Source organism: Notolepis coatsorum, assembly GCF_963971535.1.
Source record: "Notolepis coatsorum genome assembly, chromosome: 7".
NCBI lineage: Eukaryota > Metazoa > Chordata > Actinopteri > Aulopiformes > Paralepididae > Notolepis > Notolepis coatsorum.
Window position 1 is genome coordinate 38,514,719 of NC_140171.1, and position 24,992 is coordinate 38,539,710.

Below are 24,992 nucleotides of genomic sequence, written 5' to 3' on the forward strand. Positions count from 1 at the left end.
GCGACCCCTTTCTGTGTGATAGCCGTAGCAGTATGCTAGCGGTCCATCGCTACTACCACGTCAGGATCTGATGAGGCCGGTGTCGGGTCCGAGTTCGGCTCCGGTGGAGCCAGCGTCGGGTCCGCGTCTCGCCCCGGTGAAGCTGGTGTCGGGTCCGCGTCTCGCCCCGGTGGAGCCAGCATCAGGCCCACGTCTCGCCCTGGTGAAGCCGGTGTCGGGTCCGCGTCTCGCCCCGGTGGAGCCAGCGTCATGCCCGCGTCTCGCCCTGGTGAAGCCGGTGTCGGGTCTGCGTCTCGCCCTGGCGAAACCGGTGTCGAGGTCCCTCTGGGCCGGGTCCTCAGGAAGTCCACGGCGTCCTTGGGCGACGGTAGATGCAGCCTGCCCTCCTTGGTTCGGATGATTAGCCTCGCAGGGAACTGGAGCGATAGTTTAAATCCGCGCTTGTACAGGGGCCCCATGACATCACGGTATTGTGATCGTTGCTCGACCACCTCGGGGGGATAGTCTTCGAAGATAGCGACCGGTTTCCCTCTGTATGTCAGATTCCCTCTCCTCTTGCGAGCTTCCAGGATAATAGTCTCTTTGATCTTGTAGTGATGTAAGCGGGCAATTACGGCCCTAGGCCTGGAGCCTGGTGCTGGTCTGGGTGTTAGCGTCCTGTGGCAACGGTCAAGCTCCGGTGGTGTAGCGAGGACATCTTTCCCCATGATTTCCACCAGGACCTCCGCGAAAAAGACACTGGAACGGTTGCTGTGCAGGGATTCGTCCAGGCCCAGGATGCGTATGTTAGAACGCCGACTACGTGACTCAACATCAATTAGCTTGTTTCTTAGCTTGTCGATGACTATATCCTGAGCTGTGCATCTTACTTCCAGCTCCGCCATCCTATCCGACCACCTATCCATGCCGTCCTCCACGGAGGTCAAGCGTTGGGAATGGTCTGCGATCTCCTGCTGGAAGCCGTCGAGTCTAGACTCGAGCGAGGCAGCAAACGTTCTGAACTCCGTGGTGAAGGCCTGTTTGAGCTCCTCCATTAGCTTAGCCATGGTAGCCCCATCCACAGGGGCGGCCTCGCATCTCAAGACTCGTGCAGTCATCACGCTCGTTATTTTTTTTCCTTTTTGGGTCGAATAGTACAGTCTTAGATACGGATGTTGTATATTAGTGGTTCAATCATCTTGAAAATAAAAAGAAAAGGCTTTTTAAAGTAAAATAAAAGTTCGGGAGCGGCAGCATGGCTCAGAGACGTTCACATCCTTCCGACCCGGAACCGGAAGCCCCTTTTGGATTTTCTGATTCCTTACTTTGCTTCCTGATAGCATATTCTTTGTTTCCGTGCCTGGAGAGTCCAGTGGTGATGTATTTGTAGCCTTTTTTCAGCACATTATTGTTTTTCTCAGGTTGTTTTGTTGCTTTGTTACATTTGTAATCTTCTCTTTCAAAGTTTGTATTTCTCTTGAATGCCTTTTTCGCGTTTTACTTTGTTTCTGTTCCTGTCTGAGAGACGCTCTGCGCTGTCTGGCATTGTTATCTAGAATATCCTGATCTGGGGGGGTGTCTGCTTCCAGGACCGCACCTTCATGGGACCGTTTCTGTCTGCACCTTTTCTGGAGCTCTCTCCAATATTTTCTCCGATACCTCTGTGCCCTGTCTCCCATCTTGTCTATTTCTATAACTTTTTTGTCTTGAACCCTCTTTTTCCACCTTTGTCTTTCCTGCTCTTGCATGACATGTTTTCTCTCTTCGTCACTGTGTAATTTTTCTCTTCTCTTTCATTGGTACTCTCTATTTCTTCTCCTTCGCTCCTCAACTGACAATTTTTGTCTAGCCATGCTTGCCTATAATACAAAAGTCATGAAAATGTATTAGAATAAGACTATAAAATCAGGTGTCTATTTACTAAACATGATTGATTGATTGACGTTAAATCTTAAAGCTGCAGTGCATAGTTTCTACAACTAGATGTTGCAAACATCTTCACACTGGCTTGTGCAGACAAAATCCATGTTCAGTGGAAGCAGTGGGAGCAAATTCAAGAAGACAGTCTGTTAACAGAATTCAGCTATAGGGCGACAATAATGTGGTCAAGAGGCATGGTTTCTATCTTGAGCCTTAACTGGCGTGGTTTATTATTCACATGGCAGAGCAGTAACACTACAGGTCTTCTCTCACTGAGAGACTGGGGGGAAGAGAAATAAGTGGGAGGAGACACCTCTATTTATACTCGCCACCTGGTGGTGTTCATGAGTGTCTCCGCCTAGAGCACCCTCTAGTGGAAACAGTTATATATGCAATTAGATAGTTACTAGTGTAAACAGTTATATATGCAGTTAGACAGTTACTAACAATCCTACACAGAACCTCTGCCCTTCAACACTCCCACTTAGGGTTTAGCATACTGGATAACTTCTTGGAAAAACATTTTACAAAGGAAATAATATAATCCAAAAACATCGACAGGGTATGACAGTCAATACTTTCACATTAAACATGACCCTTGCAAATCCCTTCAATTTTAATTTGGAACAGGTTTCCTCATAGTGTCTGCTACTCTGTCGTCCGTTGGACAGTAAACCGGTGTCATCCTTTCTTCTCTGATGACAGATCTGATGAGATGATATTTTCTATATTGGCATGTTTACATCTATGTTGACACACTGGGTTCCTGGCAATCACAATGGTTCCCTGGTTGCCCTCATAAACAACAACCCTCATATATAAACAGTGTCCATCATTTTTAACTGATGTTGACAAAATGCCCCTCATCTTCAAAAACCACCTTATCTGGTATAGAGAGTACATTCCAATTACCTATTACATATTAAACAATATACTCGTAATCTTATCTCCATCACTTCTAACAGTTGTTCTGGATAAATACACTCAGGTATGGTCATAGCTAGAGCCGTATATTCGGCTTCACTAGTTGATAGTACCATTGTGGGCTGCTTCTTTGTTTTCCACCGAAACCAGTGAGCTGTCTGTATTCAAACTCACACAATATCCTGTACCTTTAAGATAACAAAAAAAACATGTTTGGCTGTAATCCAAATGCTCTTCTATGGGGTCAGCCAAATGCTGTGACAATCCACTCTCTACAAACCATTGGTCAGGGCGGGTACACATTGTTAAATAAATGAGGCTACCCACAGCATCTCTGTAAATCTTTCAGTTTCTGAGCATCCTACTGATAGTCTAGTCTTTGATCACATGGTGTTTCCCTTGATCTACATTCTTACATGTCTAAACGTTTCATGGTCTTTCCCACATAGTTACATCATTGAGAACATGGTAAGTCATCCACCTCTGTACTTAAACATGGAATTAAACACAGGATCCATTTCAGTATTTAGACATGGACTCTAATCAGGTATTTAAACCTGGATTCTACTCCTCCCGTATTTAAACCTAGAGTATCCTCCTCCTGCCTTTAAGCAGTGTAGCCACCCTCCTTCATTATTTAAACATGGAGTACCCTCCTTCAGCATTTAAGCAATTTGCTACGAACCACACTTTGTATTTGTCGTGGCCTTCAATACCCTCCTGGATTGAATACACCCATTTCCCTTCCACTGTCTGTCGGCCCTCTTTGGGGGACAATGTGACCTCTTTAAAGGTCAGGGTTACCCACTGACTACCCTGTAGTAGTAATCAACGAGGGTAGGTGTACTGTCCTCCTCGTCACTCCCTTTCCGGGCATAGTCTGTCAGATACTTTGGGGGTTTGTGTTCCCTTGAGGGATACCTCCCACTGCTTGGGGCACTTGACGTCACCCTCGGGTGCTCCTCATCATCGCCCCCTGGGGGTTGCTGACTGTCTGCCTGCACGACCGTACCAAGTACACTGGGCTGATGTGTCTCCGTTTCTACACACCTCACTCTGGAGTCCAGCTCTGGCTCCTCTGTCTGTGTCTCGCTCTCACATGTTGCCTTCGTGACAAACTCGACTAGCATGTGTCTCTGCACTCTCCCGTCACCGGGATGATAAACCAGGAATGCAGGGCTTCCCTTGTCGTGTCCTACGAAAAATCCTTTTACCCCTCTGGACTTGGGCTTTCCCCTGTCCTGCAGGTACGCATAACACACTGATCCAAATCGGTGCATTCTGGCTAGATTACACTTCTTTCCTGTCAGTGCTGTATACGGGGTGGTGCCCGAGTGCTTATTAAAGCACCTGTTTCTGGTGTAAGCAGCTTCTTGCACCGCATAATGCCATAGGCTCTTAGGTAAGTTACTATCTGCTAGCTTACTCCTAGCCATTTCGAAAAGGTTATGCCATTCCCTCTCTGCCACCCCGTTCTGGTGTGGGGGATATGGACGTGACGTCTCGTGTCTTATCTTATACCTTCTCAACAGTGATTGGAACTCTCTGTTGCCGCACACGCCCACACTTATGGCCAAAAGGAAAGGTCACTTTAAAAATAGCATAGCAACAGTAACAGTGTATTGCACTACCAAAGGATCTAGCATGTCCTACATGCTATGTAAATAACTATGTACAGATACCGAGATGTCCCACCATGTTACCTGCTTGTTACCTGTTTATTGCACAATGTTGTTTTTTATTGGATTCTATTATATGTTGTACCACTGTATTGCACATCGTTGCGGGCAAGACCACCCGCATTTCATTGTATACTTGTATGCCGTGACAAATAAAACTCTTGACTTGACTTGATTGTTTGTGAACTCGGTTTCGTTGTCGGACCTCAAGCATCTTACGTTACCATAAGGGGCTACGTCTGCCAGGAATTTCTCTGTGGCCTGGGGTGTGTCACTCTTTGCTTTGAGAAAGTAAACAAACACTGCCCCTGTGCACACATCTGTAAAAGACAGTACATATCCAAAGCCTCCTATGGACTCGTTGCTTACTGGGCCGGCTAGGTCCGTGTCAACTAATGCAAGTGGTACCCTTACTCTGTCTGTGGGATTTCTGTATCTCGGTTGAGTAAACTTCCCCGTTTTGCACTCTGCACAATTTTTGTCAGGTCTACGATTTTCTCCTTCAATGTGCATGCCTTCTGACACTACTTGCAGTTTCAGTAAATCCTCATAAATTACAATGACCCATAAGCTCGTGCCATGTCTGAATATCGTGACTAGCTGTCACGCTACACATATCATTATTATCATTACACTTGTCGTTGTCATTACACTCCGTTTGCAGATAATATATTCTCTGGTACACAGTACGTGTCTGCGTTACGCTGGTCGTCCAGGGCTTGCTCTTCCGCCGTCAGTTCTCCCGTGGGGGCTGCCAGGATTGTCTCCTTCAGTCCCGCACCGCGCATGCAGCATAGCATGCGCTCTTCCCAGAGCTCATAGTCCTCTGCTTTTCCATTGAATGAGGGCCATTTGCCCCTTCCCTTGTTTTCCATCCTCTTCGTTGGTGGTAGGCTTAGCTTTAGCTCTTGTTGGCCTAGCGTCTAGCCACGCGGTGCTCCCGGCGCTAACCTAGCCTATACTTTAGCTAAGCTTGCTACAGTACCCTTATTATTTCGCCCGGGGGTTATCTGGGCCCATAACCTGTTAACAGAATTCGGCTATAGGGCGACAATAATGTGGTCAAGAGGCATGGTTTCTATCTTGAGTCTTAACTGGCGTGGTTTATTATTCACATGGCAGAGCAGTAACATTACAGGTCTTCTCTCACTGAGAGACTGGGGGAAAGAGAAAGAAGTGGGAGGAGACACCTCTATTTATACTCGCCACCTGGTGGTGTTCATGAGTGTCTCCGCCTAGAGCGCCCTCTAGTGGAAACAGTTATATATGCAGTTAGATAGTTACTAGTGTAAACAGTTATATATGCAGTTAGACAGTTACTAACAATCCTACACAGAACCTCTGCCTTCAACACAGTAATTCCAATATTCCTAGGGTATATTACAACTGATAAGATTGTGACAACTGACTAGCAAAAAAGTATCCTGTTGATCACTCCATACCATAATGTATTACACTATGGATGGAAAGTCAGAGAAAGGATGATGCAGCAATCTAGACATGCATGGACCAGTCCTATATTAAGAATTATTATAAAGATATTAAGATGAAATATCCACAGTTTACACCGTGCACCTTTGCTCTGATGATCTAAGTAAACAGTATAAGAACAAGAATAACTGTTTTCTTCTGTCTTGTATCCCTTCTGGGATATGAAAGGGCAACATGGAACTCCTTCCCCGCTCTATAAGAGGCAAGAGTGTAGATGTTTGGTAGTGAAAACTACACACTGCACCATATTTTACATCAATCAATCAATCAACGTAGACAAGTGATATATTTATATTTATTTATTAACACATGTGCTGGGAAAGTAAGACAATTATTCAATAAGCAGAAGAGACCACAGCCTGCCCATGCTCTAAAAGTCAGAAGTGTATTGTAATGCATGCTATTATATGCACACTTCTGTGCAGATACAACTCTGAAATAACATTTAAATCCTTTACCATGTTCAAAAATAGTATAATAATAGCATATTATGAGGTTATTGGTGGATTTGTCAACTCCGTCAGCTTACACGTCAACTCCGTCAGACACAAAATCTGATGGAGTTGACATCTGACGGAGTTGACAAAAGGGCACACATTTTCCCTCCAAGCCTGTATTGTGTACTGCAGCTAGCTAGTTTTTTGGCAGTTGCTAGCTGTCTTAATAATCTCACTGAAACACTTGAATTCAATCCACTATTGTTTTTTAAAAGTATAATAACGGAGAGACGGTGTTGACATGTTCCAGCTGTGACCATCGGAATATTGACATTGTTTGTCTAAAATATCAAAAAGTGTAAAACTTACCAGACCATGTGTGGTAGTGTTGCATTCACCACATTCAGGGGAAGGAAAAGGGGTCCTCAGGGATAGAACTGGCCATGCTATTGCCTGATTTAATTAGGTTTATGAAAAGGTCTGACAGAGTTGACATAAACTGAGGACACAACTTTGATAGGTAGATTTCTATGGAAAATATTATTTGAGTTTCACGACATGCATTGTTTTATACATGTATAACCCTTATCTTTTCACAAGTGGAGAGGTCTTTCAAGCTTTTTTGGGCTGGTCAATAATGTGACCCCTTGCTGAGGACAAGATCATTAACATGGGAGCTTCTAACCACAGATTATACATTTAAACAAATATCCCCCAAAAAACAAATATATGTGCTAAAACATAACATCAGTATACACAATACCTTTAGATGTAACTTTGTGAGTATGTCAATCATTATGAATTTCTTTCTTTTTTATATAAATTAGACTTTTCTATGTAGGACATGTTTTGTCCCAACTCTCAAGAATCAGTGATATCTGTACATATCCCTTGCCTGCTCTTACCATAGTGTCTTTATACCTGTATCACGGTACATAATAATACTATAACACTGTACATACATCTGATTCACATTATTACTCAGTAGTACTCCTTTATATATACTCCAGTTGAATCACCTGTACATTGTATATTGCTATTGCATTTGACTGTTACATTTGCACTCTGGTTAGATGCCAAACGTATTTTCGTTGTACTAATGCTGTATAATGACAATACATTTTAATCTAATATATTCTGATATTCCACAGTGAAATGTTCTGTAACCTTTTGTGCAGCTACCTGGGGTCATCTAGAATGTGTCTGAAGTTGAAATAGTAATTGGAAACAGACAATTTATTTTAATTGTATTCTGAATATAACATCTTGTTTTAGTGCAGTATATTTTCAAAGGGCCTTTATCCTAGAATTCCGCAGGAAAAAGATCATTACTGTAATGACGCGCACAATTGCACGTGTACTATGCAGGAGGAATTATCGTTGGTGACTAGCTCGACTGTGATTTCCGATGTGGCGGCTGGCTTAACCCAGTGATCTACCGGCTATGCTAACTGTCAAATGGTGTACTCGGCGCACCACAGGCGTACGCCGGCGTGGATGTGGTAATCGTGCCGGCAGTTCCTCTGACCCACACACTTCCAGAAACATGATGATGCATAGTTTTTAGCAGAAATGTCAGTTCATATTCAGTTTGTTCTATATTTAGCCTAGAGTAGATAGAGTGGACACATTTGCTCTTTTTCAGCCCACGGTAAAGTGTTGAATTAAAACCGCACATTCACACCTCAATTTCATACTGGCATTTGTGCAGTTGGTCCTATAGGGAGGTGTAGTCTGACATCACTGGTTGTTCCACCCGTATAGAGATTCATCATTGGGAAAATGGATTATCGGCTATTGTAACAATTCTGCCGCATGAACATGAGTTCCCTTCTACCACTAACATTATTGTTTAAGCATTTTTGGTTGAAATAAAGGTAGTTATAAGGTTTTTAATTTGTCGTAAAAAAAGAACTACAATTACCAGTAGGCAGCCTGTTGTTATATATCATAGACCACTACACTTCCGCGTTACATTGAAATCGGGGAGGAGATTGCGGGGGAAGCATATGAATGAATGTGGACGAGAGCCGTGATGTAAGTGGTTGCCGATACGGCTGTGGGGGTGCTAGAGACATGATCGAATAGACGTTTATGCGCCTCACTCTCCTGAACACGGCGTGACCCATAACTAATCGATCAGAACTAAATCGGCAGAGAAAAAGCCCATTTTAAAGCACCTATTCCGCATGGACATGCGCAGAGTGCCCATGGAGTCTGGACGACGCGAGTTGACGCTCGAATGAATGTGGACTGTTCTATCAGAGGGGAGAGCTTCGGTGGCCAGTGTCCTTTCAGCCGAACAGGATAATGAAAAAATGATCCCACTAAATGGCCAGACGCGTCTTATGGCGACATCTACAATTACCTCATTGAGTCTCCAGGTAGACTAATGTTTATATTTAAGTGCAGCGGTCTGTAGCCACTTACATGACCATCGAAGCTCCCCCCTCTGATGGAACAGTCCACATTCATTCTCGCGTCATCTCGCGTCGTCCAGACTCCATGGGCACTCTGCGCATGTCCATGCGGAATAGGTGCTTTAAAATGGGCTTTTTCTCTGCCGATTTAGTTCTGATCGATTAGTTATGGGTCACGCCGTGTTCAGGAGAGTGAGGCGCATAAACGTCTATTCGATCATGTCTCTAGCACCCCCACAGCCGTATCGGCAACCACTTACATCACGGCTCTCGTCCACATTCATTCATTTGACCCCCCCGCAATCTCCTCCCTGATTTCAGAATCCCGGAAGTGTTGCGGTGGTCTATACTGGTCATCGCGTCTCGCTCTTGCCATTATGAGATAACTCTTATCTCCTAGCACCTACTGTGCTCATGAACAAACAATTTGCACCCATGCACGTGACCAGGCCACGCCCCAGCATCCTATAAGACGCCAGACATGGTCACACTCTACCTTCCTCTTTTTTTGTTTCCAACATGGATGCTGCAGTGCACTCATTGAACTAGTTGTTATGAAATGCAGAGAGAAATTACACAATGTTGGGTTTTCGCCGGAGATTCGCCAGCCCCTGGAATCTTCTCGGCACATCCTAACAGCGCATCAGGCCTGTCCTGGGGTTTCCTCGTCTCATGACAGCGGATCGAGGGACATCGCACGGCGGCTAGCTGTCGGGCTAGGTCGCGCACAGGTAGGGCCTGCGCTGCCAGGCATTAATGCTAGCATTTGTGATACTGCTCGTTGTCCCGTGAGACAACCGAGTTGTGTATTGGCGCAAGGGGCAGGATATCTGGGTAAACATGGTCGTCATGACTCTGAGTTGGATGTTTTCCCGGCTATCCTGGAGCGTGCGGCTAATGCTAATGCTACAATGCTGGGTCACTATTCCTTTGTTCCCCGCCGTGGGCTGTCACCTCTCTTCCCTCCTCTTAACCGGTTCATTGCTGAAGGTCAATCGGTGTCTAATATGGGGGGTTTTGCTGAGGCTTATTTACCCCTTTTATGGGTGAATGGGCTGACAACAGGGCGCAAGGCAGGTGTGCCCTGGCTTGAGGGCCAGGTAGCATCGATCCTTTGCCCTGGCATGGTTGAACGGTGTCCCACCCGGAAGCCGACGCCTGAGGGCGAGTCGGCCCAGCAGGTGGCTGTATGGGCTGATGAAGTTTATACCGCCACAGGACGGAATTTAGCGGCAACCAGTGTCATTGCTCAGTTGACTGTTTTTCTGTCCACATTGGTGTCGGGTAGTGGGGCTTTAGGGCCAGCCGACGTCGAAAACATTGCACGTGTTTTTGGGGTTATAGAGCTTTTAACTCAGTCGCAGGCTATAACCGCAGGGAGGATCAGGATGCTGTCAACTCTTATTCACAGGCATCTTTGGTTGGAGCAGTCTTCCTTTCAGGAGGAGAAAAGGTTTCTCCTCCTCAGGGCTCCCCTCTCCGCAGAAGGACTCTTTGGTCTTTCCGCAGGAGCGTGGGCGGTATTTGACCTAGGCCCCACACCGCCTCGCACCACGCAGCCAGAGGTGAGGGCGCGGCCTCGTCAACGACTGTGGCGAGGTCCTCAACCAGCGGCCATGTTTCCCCCGCCTGAGGTACCCTGGGCACAAAGAAACCTGGTGATCTCAAGGCCGACAGCCTTTGCGGCCGAGGGATCGGCCACATTAGATGAGCACGCCCTAAAAAAACGTTGCCGTCTAGCTGTGTCTAGCTCGCTCTCCGGACACTCCCCCCCCCCAACACCAGCGGGATAAGGGCTCTGATTTGTTTCCTTTGGCTGCGGGCCGCGTGCCTTCAATGAAGCGCAAGCAGCCCCACGTTTCGCTTCTCATGGGGACAGGGGTTGACACCCAGTTGCTGGCTAGGCCTGGGTCTGTCCGTGAGAATGTTGTGCTGTCAAGCGGCTCCCACGCCACACGTTCTGCGTCTGTGTTTGGTGAGCCTGGTGTTGTGTCTGTCAACAACAAAGGTTGTCAGCGGGGGAGCTCGAGGCCCTTGGGGTCGCAGCGCGAGTTCCCCCAGCCCGCCCTCGCCAGGCCGGGTATCACGTTAGTGCCTCCCACGGCCAGAAGACCGGCGGTGGTCAGGCAGGCGTGCGTGATTTGGGTGGTAGTAATATCACTGCAGGGCTACGGTGTGTAGGAACCCACCCTATCGGGCAGTGTGGGGACCTCACGCCTTGCATATCCAGCTGTAGAACAGTTCCTCAGCAATCCATGACGGGGAGGTGTTCAGTGGGGGAGCTTTTGTCACCCAGTGTGATGTCAGCTTCCCCCGTATCAAACCAGCCCTTTCTGTCGGGGTCCCCCCTTGGGTGCGATTGCCTCGTTGGTAGTGTCAGGGTCCGATATCCCGACTCCACGAGACACCCTGCTCGCGCGGTTGGCGGGTCCAGGTTTGGCAACGCACAGCGGGTGGCACCGGGCCGCCTATCTACGGTTCCTGGCGGACCAGCGCCAAGTGGCGGCGGGTGCGCTTTAGGATTATCATCACATATGGCTACAACAGTGCCATATGTCGAGGTGGATGGAGAGAATGCTGAGGCGGGGGCTTGTGTTGCAGTTTGCGCTACCCCACCCTCCGTTTTCAGATTTGGTGCAGACCTTATTTTCAGGGTCAGCAGCAGTGACAGCTCTGGCCGACGAGATCTAATCTCTGTTAGCGAAGCAAGCCATCGTCGTGGTCCCAAAGGAGGACGCGATGTGTGGCGTTTACTCCCGGTATTTTCTGGTGCCCAAGAAATCGGGAGGTGTCAGACCTATTCTGGATCTGTCTGCGTTCAATCGGCTGATTGTGACGAGGCGGTTCAGGATGTTGACCGTCAAACACCTGATAAGCTCCGTCAGAGTGGGATACTGGTTCACCTCCATATACCTGAAGGATGCGTACTTTCACATCCCGATCTTCCCTCCTCACAGGAAATTCCTTCGCTTCCTCTTTCAGGGTGTAGTGTACGAATACCAGAGGCTGCCGTTCGGTTATTCTCTGGCCCCTCGCACATTCACCAAGTGCGTAGAGACCGCGCTGGAGCCTCTACGTCGTCAGGGGATACAAGTTCTTTTCTATCTCAACGTCATTCTGCTCCTCAGCCGGTCGGAGGACGTCACCAGGTCTCATACCAGGCTGGTGGTGGAATTCCTCACCAGTCTGGGTTTTGCTGTGAACTGGGAGAAGAGTACTCCTCTTCCCAGTCAACAGGTGGAGTACTTGGACTTGGTTCTAAGCTCAAGGCCCATGAGGGCAACCCTCTCGGCGCTGCGGCGAGTGGCTATTCTCGACGCGCTCAGGGGGCTCTGTCCTGGCAGGACGGTTACGGCACTCTCCGTGATGCGCCTACTCGGTATGATGGCATCTGCTCACTCTGTGGTGCCTCTTGGCCTCCTCTTCATGAGGAGGATACAGAGGTGGTTTTCCAGTATGAAAATAGACCTGGTGAGAGGCAAGTGGAAACGACTGAAGGTTCCCATGTCAATACTGGGGGATCTCGACCACTGGGGGAGGACTGGTACCCTCACCAGCGGGATCTCCATGGGCAGCAGGCTATCACACGTCACGGTCTTCACCGACGCCTCCCTCACGGGATGGGGGGGGACGTGTCGGACCAGCACAGTAGGGGGCAGCTGGACGTGCCATGCTACCCGGTCTGACTGCATATCAATGTGTTCAATTGAAGGCGGTCCTTCTGGTCCTCAAGCGGTTCGGCCACCTGGTGGTTGGCGAGCACGTGTTGGTCAGGACGGACAACACGATGACAGCGTCGTATGTCAACAGACAGGGTGGAGTACGCTCCGTCTGTCTGCACCGGGCGGCGGTCGAGCTCTGGCAGCCTGAGGGCGCTCCACATCCCTGGCAAGCAGAATGTGGGCGCGGATGTGATGTCGCGGGGCGGTCCTCATCCCGACGAGTGGGGACTACATCCAGACATAGTCAGACGGGTCTGGGACCGGTTCGGGGAAGCCATGGTGGATCTGTTTGCGAGCAGACAGTCTCACCAGTGCCCCTTGTGGTTCTCGGTCAGTCGGGGGGACAATCCTCCCTTGGGGGTGGATGCCTTCTCGATGTATCCATGGCCGCCCGGGATTCTGTACATGTTCCCCCCATACACCCGATAGCTCAGCTGTTGGAGCAGATACGTCGGGAACACAGGACTTTAATCCTGATCGCGCCGTACCGGGGCATGGCTGTATGGTTCCCGGTCCTGATCCAGCTCTTGGTAGCCCCGCCGTGGCCTGTTCTCTGGTCACCGCGGGCCCTCTCTCAGGCACACGGATCTCTGTGTCTGTTCCCTGTTCTGGGACAGCCACTGAAGGTTTGGCTGCTGAGGGGGTGAGTCTGGAGGGGATGGGTCTTGACCCTTCTGTGGTCGACACCATCCGAAACACGCGTGCTCCCTCCACTATCGCGGTTTACACGGGTAAGTGGCGTGCTTTTCAAGAGTGGTGTAAGGTGGGGGACTGGGATCCGGTGTCCTGCCCCCTGGACGCTGTCCTTTCCTTCCTTCAGTCTATTTTGGGTAGACTGTCGGCCTCGACGGTGAGGGTATACGCCGCAGCTATATCCTCTTGTCATGTGGGTTTTGAGGGCGTTACGCTTTCCAGCCACCCTCTTGTGAAACGTTTCCTGCTTGGCGCTCGGCGTCTCAAGCCGGTGGAACGTTCTCTGTCTCCGAGTTGGGACCTCCAACTGGTCCTGGGCCGGTTGTCGGAGGCCCTGTTTGAGCCTCTTGAGCAGGCGCCGTTGGAGCAGCTGTCTTTCAAGACTGCGTTCCTGCTGGCCATCACCTCCGCTAAGCGCGTGGGTGAGCTGTGTGCTCTCTCGGTGCGGCGTGCCTGTCTATTCGGGCCAATAGCGGTGCGACTCTGAGGCCTAATCCAGTCTTCGTGATATTGTGATTCAGGCGTTTCATCCGCCTCCTCACGCTAGTGGGTTAGAGGCAGTGGTGCGTTATTGAAATCATCTGGGGTGACACGCACCACGTGCACGCGCGCTCCCTGCGCGTGCGCGCGCTCCCGCGAATGCGCATTTAATGTCCCCTCGCTTGGGCACAGACTAAAGACAGTGCCTAATTGCCTCTACGAATGGAATGTAACACGTCTTCACAACAAGGTTAGGTGTGAATGTGTCTGAGAACGTATTTAACACACCTGACGACCGGAGCTATTGATATGCAAATAGCGAGTGAGGTCCCACACCGTGGTACCCCGTGCCATGAACAACGCATGCCTGGTTAGAGGCGAGCCTTCATCTGTCGTGTCCTGTCCGTGCTTTGGGGGTTTACCTCAGTTGGACGCAGGATCTCAGGGCTGCCGATCAACTGTTTGTTTGTTACGGTGGCCCTCGCGCTGGTAAGGCACTGGTCCAAGCAGCACCTGTCACATTGGTTGTGCGAGGGCATGGAGCACGGCTACTGTACATGGAGATGAGACCCCCCGCCTCTCTCTCCATAATAGACGCAACCAGGCATGCATTCTCCTCGTGGGAAAACCCGAAACAACATTTAATAAAGACGAGTGTTAGTTGTGTTTCCCCATCTACCATCAACATAAAACCATCCATTTGATTTGGGCCTGTGACGGTCACGTGACCCAAATCAGCCATTGGGAGAGAGGGGCCAGAAAGAGTGGGGTCTGAGATAAAGTTTTCAATCAATCAATCAATCAATCCCCACAGTGCAATATTCCAATTCAGCGATTGGGTGGGTGGCGCTGCTGAGCGTGCCTGTGACGCGTCTATACTTTCCGTAGCCGCATTTCTGCAGGACGCTCTCTGATTGGCCGACGCCAGTTTCTACACTGGTTAGGCTTAGGCACTCTTTCGAAGTAGGTTAAGGTTAGAGTTTGTCTTAGAGTTAAGTTACAGGTTGAAGAAACCCTCAGCTCAGAACTAGGCAAAATCTGCATATGGCTCGCTGATAACAAACTATCATTACACATGGGCAAAACAGAGTCCATTCTCTTCGGTTCAAATAAACTCAGCAAGACCGACGGCTTCTCAGTTACAGTGGGTGACAATATTGTCACAAAGAAAGAAGATATTACCTACCTGGGTTCCATCCTAGAGGCAAATCTTTCCTGTGACAAAATGGCATCCAATGTAATAAAAAAAGTCAACCAACAAACTCGATTCTTGTACCGGATCTCCTCACTGGTAAACAAGAATACCCTGAAGACTCTGGCAGGAGCACTCATTCAAGGTTACTACGACTATGCTTGCACCTCATGGTACCAAAGCACCTCAATGTGGAACGCCCCCTACCCAAAGCTGTAAAGGAATGTGAATCACTACCCACTTTCAAAAACACTCTCAAAAAACACCTACGGGAGACTGCAATTCGAAACTGGCCCCTGTAAATGTCCTAACACAACCCCCTCCAATGTACAGTACCCCCCCCCCCCCCCCCACCCCCACCTACCCAACCTCCTCCAATGTGTACAGTTTCTACGTCAAATGTATATACTTTTTCTCTGGACTCTTTTCGTATCACAAACAGTACTGTATTTGCAAATCTGGTATGTCATAAATGTATAGATGTAGCAGTACTGTCTATCTGTATGTCATATATGTCATATTATGTTACAATGAATTGAAAATGGGGGACCCTGATGTAAACAAGACGAAAGTCTTTCTCTGGTCTGCATCCCCTTAACAATAGACCTATCTCAAACCCTGCCCCTTTTCTTGATCCTCCAATCACAACTGTTGCTTACCTCGGACAAACTTTCCGAGGTAAGCGACAGTTGTGATTGGAGGATCAAGAAAAGAGGGCAGGGTTTGAGATAGGTCTATTGTATTGAGCTGTACTGTACTGTACCCACTCTGCAATCTGTTAATAAAGTTTTCAATCAATCAATCAAAGAGCGTGACGGCAAGTTCTTTCGACGGTTAAGCTTAGACACTCTTTCGAAGTTGGTTAAGGTTAGAGATTGTCTTAGAGCATGGAAATAGAACGCCAGGTAGGTAATAAAGACCAAGCATGGCTTTGTCAGTATTCCAATGTACAGCCCCACCCAACCCCACCCCACCCCACCTACCCAACCTCCTCCAATGTACAGTTTCTATGTCAAATGTATGTCAGTATTCCAATGTACAGTGTGTCCCCCCCCCCTACCCAACCCCCCCCCCCCCCCCCACCTCCAATGTACAGCCCCACCCCACCTACCCAACCTCCCCCAATGCACAGTTTATATGTCAAATGTATATACTCTTCTTCTGGATTTTTTTAGTATCACAAACAGTACTGTATTTGAAAATCTGGTATGTCATAAATGTATAGATGTAGCAGTACTGTCTATCTGTATGTCATGTGTGTCATATGATGAATTGAAAATGGGGGACCCTGATGGAAACAAGACGAAAGTCTTTCTCAGGTCTGCATCCTCTTAACAATTGTATGTATTGAGCTGTACTGTACTGTACCCATTCTGCAATCTGTTAATAAACTTTTCAATCAATCAATTCAATCAGGTAGTTTGCAGGCTGTTCGACGCGGAAATGGGCAAAGACACAGCTCGTCACGCGATTGGGCAAACATGTCAGTGGCCAATCAGAGAGCGTCCTGCATAAATGCGGCTACGGAAAGTATAGACGCGTCTGTGACGGTCACGTGACCCAAATCAGCCATTGGGAGCGTGGGGCCTGACAGTGTGGGGGCCTGACAGTGTGGCAGTGGGAGGAGCCCAGTATGGTTCTGCGGGGCTGCAGCTGGATACTATTGGAGGGCTTGGCCGTGTTTGGTGTCCCTCCTCCCCTCCCCACGAAGAGCAGCGTCGCGCGTTGGAGACAGGGCTGCAGGCAAACTCGAGCAACTCACCACACGACAAGCAGGACTCAGGAGGACGGACGAGTAATCATTTCCATCTTCGCAAATATGTCTATTATCCACATTGAAACTCGGGTAAGAAACTAGGGGATTTTTTTTATGGCTAGTTTATTTAAATAAATGGGTAACGTTAGCTAATGCTGTTACTATTAGTAGTAGTACTAGTAGCTCAGCCCCGCCTGAACTAAAATCGCCATGTTGTGGTAACGTACCGCCGTTAATGTTTTGCACAACGTTGGTTGGTATTCGACGGCGTACTATTGTATTTATATATTATAAATGTATGAACATTCAGAGAACGGACAATGATGTCGAGGAACAACCTACAAGTGACAGCCGTCGGGGCATATTATGTCATTAGTGCGTGAGCTCGTGGCATGCCGACAGAGACACTGCACGGCTTGTCTGGAGGGACGTCAAACTACACGTCGGCGTGGAGCTGGGCGAAAATGCGTTTACTTAGTTTGATCATGTTTGGTTGTCATTCATGTGATGGTGGTCTAGAAATATGGCGGAGCGCCTCCTATAATATAGTATTATCCATTCTAAGACTGACCGTCGACTACTCGCGAATCTAAAGTTAGTCGATCATCTAGCCTAGATGATCGACTAACTTGAATGATCTAGGAGGAGCAAGTTGGATTCTTAAATGCAAGGGATTATAACTGCCTATGCAGGCAGGCTGGTAAAGATATGCATCCTAAAGTGTTGTGAAACACTTTTCCGTTTCGGCGAGTTTATTCCACGCTTTCGGCTTTCCTTTTCTAAGCATTTTCGGGGCTACATGTGAATGAGTAAAGGTTGCGGGACGCCCAGATGTACCCACGGTAGAAAGCTCGCGTGGAGCCCATAATAGGCTCACTTAATACAGCGTTTTTAAAATCACGCGACGTGTTCAGGGTCGCGAGCCGACCTTTTCCCCTCGTTTTCGATGATGGAAGTGATTTAGGAAAAGCTACGGCACGCCGAGAGGTACCCGTGTATTTAATCTCGCGAGGATCGGGGCAATATTCGGCCCGTGGGAGCAGTCGCACGCAAGTTATTGAATTGGGGTGGGGTAAAATTATGGTAAGGGGGAAGATTTTGGCACCACACCGGCTACAGGCGTTTCCGGTTTCGACAAAACAATTATAGAAACGTGTAAAGTGCACAATATTTCCTTGTTTAAGCCACTGCAACGGCTTTGCCTGAATAATTTACTACATGACCGGGACATTCTAGCTTGTTTGGCGACAGGATTCGGGGAAAGTTTGGTCCGTTCGGAGGCAGCTTCCAGGGGAAGTACATACACCGGAAATTCTACCCCATACACACTTTCGGCAGTAGTTCTTTGCCAGGCTTTATCTCACGGAGGAGATCAAACTGGGAACAAGGTTACTATGCAGGTCAGAAAGAAGAGAAAGAGAGATCACCAACAGGGTTTTGTGCTGTTTATGGACCTTATTACTTAGCATGTATCCCTACATGGAGAACACAGTCCTTCGAACGCTACTAGTAAACTAGTGGGCGAGAAAAAACTATTAGGTGATGAATTATCCTTAGGTCGTTCTTGTACTGGTATCTACACGATAGTCATATTGGCACTCACAACCGCATCCCCAGGCCGCTGTATTTTTTACCTGCCCATGTTTCACTGTCAAGCCAAGGTCCAGCAGTTATATTGGCCCTTTTCCGTTACATAGTACTACCGGCCCAACTCTACTCGCCTTTTTTGGGTTTTCCATTGGGCAAAAGTTGTGGATAGTAGTGTACCTGCTCTGGCCGCCTGTACGTTAATGCCAAGCAAGCAGTGCAAAAATGCTTCCGCATTCGTCACCGCACGCTAGTGCGGTAAAGCGCCCTTCTTTTCAGACAAATGCTACCGTGCGTGCACCGGCGGCGGCGTGCTCGCTCAGGTGCGTGCGTGCGCCGGCGTGCTCGCGCGAGGTGCCCGCGCATGCGACACGAGCGGAGCTCAATATATATAAGTCACCGCCCCTTATTCAGTATCCAACAAATAGCTCAATTGGCTAGGACACATGGCTGTGGATCCTATGGCTTGTTTGCTGGCGAGTTCGAATCCCATCGAAAATATTTTTTAACGTGATTTTTTTTTAACGTGTATTCTTTCGCCGATTAAGGTTAGGCATTGTTTCGGAGTTGGTTAAGGTTAGAACGGTTAAGTTTAGGCGCTGTTAAGGAGCTGGTTAAGGTTAGAGTTTGTCAAAGAGAATGGCAATATAATTTCTATGGTTAAGGTTAAGGTTAGGCATTGTTTCGGAGTTGGTTAAGGTTAGAACGGTTAAGTTTAGGCGCTGTTAAGGAGCTGGTTAAGGTTAGAGTTTGTCAAAGAGAATGGCAATAGACAGCCTATTTCCGCGAAAATGAAAGGCGCATTACTGCATGCCACTACGGTAAATTTTTGCACTGCTTGCTTGGCATAAAGCTACACGCGCTCTGGCCAGACTCACTACACATGATGGTGGCAATAAAAGCAAACTTTAAATACTTAACCTGCAAACATAAGACTAATTTATGACCGCACAATATTGATATCGCTAATTAGCTGGGGGAAATGTTTTTAATTCATTGTAATGTTTTGTTCCAACTTCCATACTGCCACTCCCTTTCCTTGCTCAACCACTGCAGTGCTGCTCTCTCTCAGCTCCGCTGCTCTAATTTGTCATTTTGCTCTCTCAGCTCAACTGCTCTTTCTCAGCTCAGCTGTGTGCTTTTTTATTTTTTTTAATGCTTCGTGAAGCAGACAACAAAGCCTAATTTTACTTTTAATGTTACCAACAAAATGTCCTCCCCTCGTTCTAAACCGGTCCTAAATCGATGCTAGAGTACTTCCTTTTTTCGAGTATTAGCTTGTTTTTGAATGAAGTGGTACACTCACACAAGCAGCTGTGTTTGTTAGACCAATCAGCAACGGTCGAGCTGAGCCGGTAGTACCATGCAATAGAAAAGCGCCATTAGACTATGTAGGTGCCAAAGCTCAGTCTAGTCTGTGGAACGAGCTGGGAGCAGAACTGGAACTCCCAACTGATGGTTCTCCTCGTCTTCCTCTTCCTCCCCCTTCAGGAGGACTTTGAGAAGGCGCTGTCGGAGGCAGAAGACAAGCTGGTGGTGGTGGACTTCACGGCTGTGTGGTGTGGCCCCTGTCAAAGGATCGCCCCCATCTTCAAAGTACGTTTTTTATTCCACAACTTCAAAGTATGTTTTCTACCGTTTTTTTATTCCACAACTGAATCCCCGATGTCTGGACTTCACCCGCAATCTACAACTTTCAATCTAGTTTTATTTGTCACATATAAGGTACATGTACATTACAGTGAAATGCTTGGTTCTGTATGAGCCTCCTGAGATTGTGCTTCATAAAGTAAAAAATAATAAAGACCACTACAAAATGTCTTACTTAATACTCGATACTTTGGATCTTTAAATGGATACAAAAGTAGTGTAGTGTTTAAGTGTCTATAGTGAATGTTTAAAGTGAGTGTGTGTAGTGAATGTAGAATGGATTGGTTTGACACGCGTGTTCACATTAACACCCCTTTTGCATACACCGTCCTGGAACAACACGGCATGCTGACTTGGGTCCGTCCCATGTAGGAACGCAATTCAAACTGAATCTTACCGTATGTTCCTCACGCTGTTGGACGATCAGCGTGGAGTAGACCGTTTTCGATTATGGGATGTAGAAATGCCCGGTCCATTTCCAGGTTGTATAATAGTATATACGTCCAAATAACGTTGTTTATTGAGTTAGGGCGAGCGATCTATTATCCAGTGTTTCAAGATGGAGTCGCGGGAGCTATAGAGAGTGGCCGGACTACATTTGCATGAGTACTACTGGTTCAAAGTTAATATCCGGTTGGCGATCTGCCAATCGGCCACCAGATGGCGCTCTTGAACCGCTAGAGAGTTGAGAGGAGATCACACTTGTGTCTCAGGGCCCCGGAAAGGAAATATGATTTCGATGACAGATTTTTGAAATATTGACATCAAAGACGAGTTAAGGCGTCCTCGGCGGAATGAGCATGGCGGGGAATGACGAGTTCCGGCGTTTTCGGCGGTTAAAGTGTTAACATAACATAAAATTGGTTATTTGACAAACCAAACAGATTTAATTGACAAAGAACATCCTTACTCAACCACTTCATACAATTGACACATTAAAACCTTAATATGTTTGTTTATTCAGTTTGGATGTTATATTTCTATTTATTGTTTTTATCTGGTATATGTCCCAATACGACTACGCCCACGCCAGGGCATGTGAGTGGCGCGAGAGCGGCGTGAGAGCGGCGTGGGCGGTTTTGACGTGAGTGTCACGTGGTTTTTAAAATGGGTCGGCGCGCCGTCCGGAGCGAGAGTTCTCCTCCGCTCCAATCCGCTCCGGGCCGCTCACAGTGGTTTAACACTGATGTAATTTACATGTAGTACAATGCCAAAGCAACAGGTGGCGATGTACAAACATGAAGGCCATTTTCAACCTGCTAGACAAAAGTATATTCCGCCATTGTTTTTTTTTTTTATCCACTTTTTCTCCCATTTTTCTATATTTTTCTCTCATCCCAATTTCGTATCATCCAATTCAACCCTCCCCTGTCACGGACGCTGTTTCTTGCCTCCCACAAGCCGGCTGCAATGTGGACTAAGTCATACATAGCACAAGTCCCCTCCGGTACTTGAGGTAACAGCAGTCGCATCTTTTCACCTGCGCAGCTCGATCTCAGTGGCGAGGAGTAACGCGTGGGAGGCTCACGCTGCCCCCGACACTTCCTGATTCTACTGCGCAGGCGCACCAACCGACCTGTAGGAGTTGCTGTCCACAACGCCCGATCCCCACCCATCAGTTTCCCACCCCCTAATACGGCCAATGTGTATTAGTACGGACGACCAGCTAAACTGAAAGCAAATGTGGAGCGCTGGGCTCGAACTGACGAGCCCAGCGTCTCCAGCATTTCGTGGCGAGCGCCTTGCCCACTACGCCACGTAGCCGCCCTTATATTCCGCCATTGTTGTTGTCGTTAGCTTACATGCTAACGTGAATGGCAGCGACCATAGCATTGTGGCTAGGCTAGCTACCATCGCTTAGTAGAGCTGGTTGAATGGATAAACAACGTTATTTAACATTGCAGAATGGGTACAATTACAATACGGCTCAATACAAACAATTGTTAAGGGGCCCAGGGGGTGTAGACTGTTGTAGTTTGGTCAAATCAAGCTAATTTACATCATGCTCCAAAAAGAAAAGAAAAAAATCTGCTGAGCGAGCTGTGGAGCGGGGAGCGCTTGATCCGTAAATGAAGGTGAGCGACTTGGGGGGGGGGGGGGGGGGGGGGCGGGCCAACATGAGCGGATGGGAGCGGAACCAGACGTCTAGAGCGAAGAGCGGATTTTTCGAGCGCTCCGCTCCACTCACATGCTCTGGCCCACGCCCACGAAAATAGACCAGGAGGTGAAACAATCGCTGCCTATCATGGCGAGCTGGTGGTGGAGCTCCGCACCGCAGCACTGCTAGTATGAACAGTCCAATCTGTTAACATGGGCGCCGAAAGGAAACAGGCCGGTTGTTCCCGGTGCACTGGGGTGTGTTTCTGGTGTTATGCGAGTGATGTAACGGATTGTCCCCTTCTTCCTCCTCAGGTGCTGTCGGAAGAACACAAGAACTGTGTCTTTCTGAAGGTCGATGTGGACGAAGCTGCGGTGAGTGCTGCACATACAGTAGCGATTGGTAACAACAGCATTGGTGTAATGTAACATACAAAGCTATACATTTAATCCTCCGTGACGTGTATGTATGTAATGAGCAACCTTTTGTCTTTTTCCAGGACGTGGCAGCAGACTGTAATATCAGCAGCATGCCAACATTCCAGTTCTACAAGAAAAAAGCTAAGGTGAGAACTGGTGCTTCAGAGCCGCCACTAACATCACTTTAGCCTCCGCAGATGTATCCAGCCTATCGACACATAGATCGGATTTTAGCCTAGATGTTCTATTATTTTTATTTTGTTGTCTTTTATCGTTTTGCCCCAGTCCCCCAATTTAGTCGTTATGCCAATTCCCTTCTTGGTCGTTGCCTCACTGTCAGTCTGTCATCAAGTTGGTGCAGCCAGGATGGCTCTGGTATCTGGGTCCAGCTGCAGTTGTTGACACAATTTAGAAATGTACAAACACAAACCATTGTTTTTATCTTTTAGGTAACGCTGTATTAAAACGCAACAAGTTGTATTTCCAGTCCTTGTTTGTTTTCCTGGTTCTCACACACACGCATGCAGAATCCAGTTGAATCGCGAGGTAAACGCACACACGCCTCGAGGGATTTCAGAACGAGTCTTCTTTTTGCGCTAGATGTCTATTTCAGTGGCAAAAACAACCACTTTTAGTGGACGTACGTTACCTGGTAACCACATACAAATTATAGGGAAATATCTTTACAGGACATTATGACAGGAGAGATTTAAATATGTCGGACTTCAGGTCTAAAGCTGAAAATATGCTGGTATGTCTGTCGCCGGAGCACTGCCGGAGGGGTCTGTGGTCCTAGCCCTGGCCGTGGAGCCTACATGCATCTCTCCAAACATGTACCTGCGTTGTAAGGGCAATGTGGCGTTGCAAGCACTGTGATTGGCCAACATGCCTTGAGCCACACATTTTCGTATTTACCTTTTTTATTTAAGGCATTTTTATTTAAGGACGGCATTGCTCGTCAAGAAAATATTTATTAATTTACGGTCTTTCTTTCTCTCTCTCCCCCTCTATCTCTCTCTCCCCCTCAGGTGGCTGAGTTCAGTGGAGCCAATGAACAGAAGCTGAAAGATATGGTGCAGAGTCTCCAGTGATGTGTCTTGAATCGGCACATATATTATGGCCTTTCTCTCCCATGTCCTACCCCTTACAGCTTGTGCCACTCAAGTCTCGACCACTATTGAGCTATCTCAAGCCCCGCCCTCTTTTCTCAAGAACGGGGTTTGCAATTGTCAATTCCACCAGTAGACTTGAAACCAGGAATTCTTCCATTCTCTTTCCCCGCTCTCGAGATCATGATCCATCTCTCCCTTTTTTCTGGCATTTATTGGGATTTAATCACTGTTTTGTTATGGACAAACCTATATGGCCTTCATCCGTGCCCCTCTGTTTCTGTGTCTCCTACCCTATTGTTCCTACAGAATATCTTAGGTAGTAGTACCCAACATTAAGAGATTAGAACACGGTGTGTATTGATACCAGTGTCTCCTCTACCACCTCTCCTCACTCCCCTCCAACTCTCCAGGACACGTATCATTGATGCATGATAATACCATGATATTAAAAAAAAATCTTTTCGTGCATACCATTCTTTGGTCTTTCCTCAAAATATTCATATGTTACTATTATATGGCAAGGAATTGATCAATAATATATGATAATAAAAGATTCTTTTTTTGCTCAGTATTTGTCTTTCCTTTCAGAAATGATGTTACTACTATAGTATTTCAGAAATTATACATTACTACTATAGTATTTCAGAAATTATATGCCACTACTAAAGTATTTGTTTGCTAATGTGCCACAGGTTTTGATGCAATAATGTCCTGTGTGTTAGGGGTATTTCCAGGGGTGTAAAAAGTACCCAGAAATTATACTTAAGTGAAAGTATGGGTACCGTCTCAAAATCATACTCAAGTAAAAGTCAATAGTATCTGGCTAAAAACACACCAGAGTAAAAGTTTCTACTTTTAAATGTACTTAAGTACTAAAAAGTAAAGTAAATACTTTTTTATTGCAAGGGATAGACCATGGTCTCAAATGCATTCCATCATGGGCCAAGTTTTCATTTTAACTACACATTGCACCAGGTGAGTTAGTTGAAGAGGTGCCAATTAGTGAAATCATCAGCTGGTGTTTAGGCAAGGCTGGAACGAAACCAAGCATACACTCGGCCCACAATGGAATGTGTTCTGCAATAGACTGCTGAAATGAAAGAACAGAGGACACTTTTTTTTGCACTTCATCGAATTTGAAAAAACGTCAAGGTAAACTAACATGGATGGCATTCGACATCAAATGATGACATCACAGCATCCAGTTGTAAAGTTGGCCAAACTACAGCCTTGAAAAAGATTGATCATAGTACTATTTTAATTGGGTATTTCTACTTTTACTTTTAAGTAAAATAACTACCACCACTGCACTTGCATAACAAGGTGGCATCTCCGGTGTGACTAAAGGGTTCACTACACTACAGAAATGCTAATGTTATAGCTACAACCAAATGGTTTTCCATTGAAATTAAGTAACAGGGAAATTTACCAAC

The 24,992-nt window shown here is 47.2% G+C and overlaps 1 protein-coding gene across 1 annotated transcript; it reads left to right on the plus strand.

Annotated features, from left to right (window-relative positions):
• Positions 1 to 16,647: 16,647 nt before the first annotated feature.
• On the plus strand, positions 16,648 to 24,127 carry LOC311232359 (thioredoxin-like). The gene is made up of 5 exons (XM_084319126.1): positions 16,648 to 16,783; positions 19,772 to 19,876; positions 22,343 to 22,402; positions 22,528 to 22,593; positions 23,476 to 24,127. The coding sequence occupies exons 1-5, from the start codon at positions 16,757 to 16,759 to the stop codon at positions 23,536 to 23,538; spliced, it is 321 nt and encodes a 106-aa protein (XP_084175252.1). The 5' UTR covers positions 16,648 to 16,756; the 3' UTR covers positions 23,539 to 24,127.
• Positions 24,128 to 24,992: the final 865 nt, after the last annotated feature.

Bases quoted from the DNA above. Each gene is read 5' to 3' on its own strand.
- LOC311232359 (XM_084319126.1), top strand. From the start codon at position 16,757: ATGTCTATTATCCACATTGAAACTCGG. The intron at 16,784-19,771 runs GTAAGAAACTAG...CTCCCCCTTCAG, and splicing joins TTATCCACATTGAAACTCGG to GAGGACTTTGAGAAGGCGCT. The intron at 22,594-23,475 runs GTGAGAACTGGT...TCTCCCCCTCAG, and splicing joins TCTACAAGAAAAAAGCTAAG to GTGGCTGAGTTCAGTGGAGC.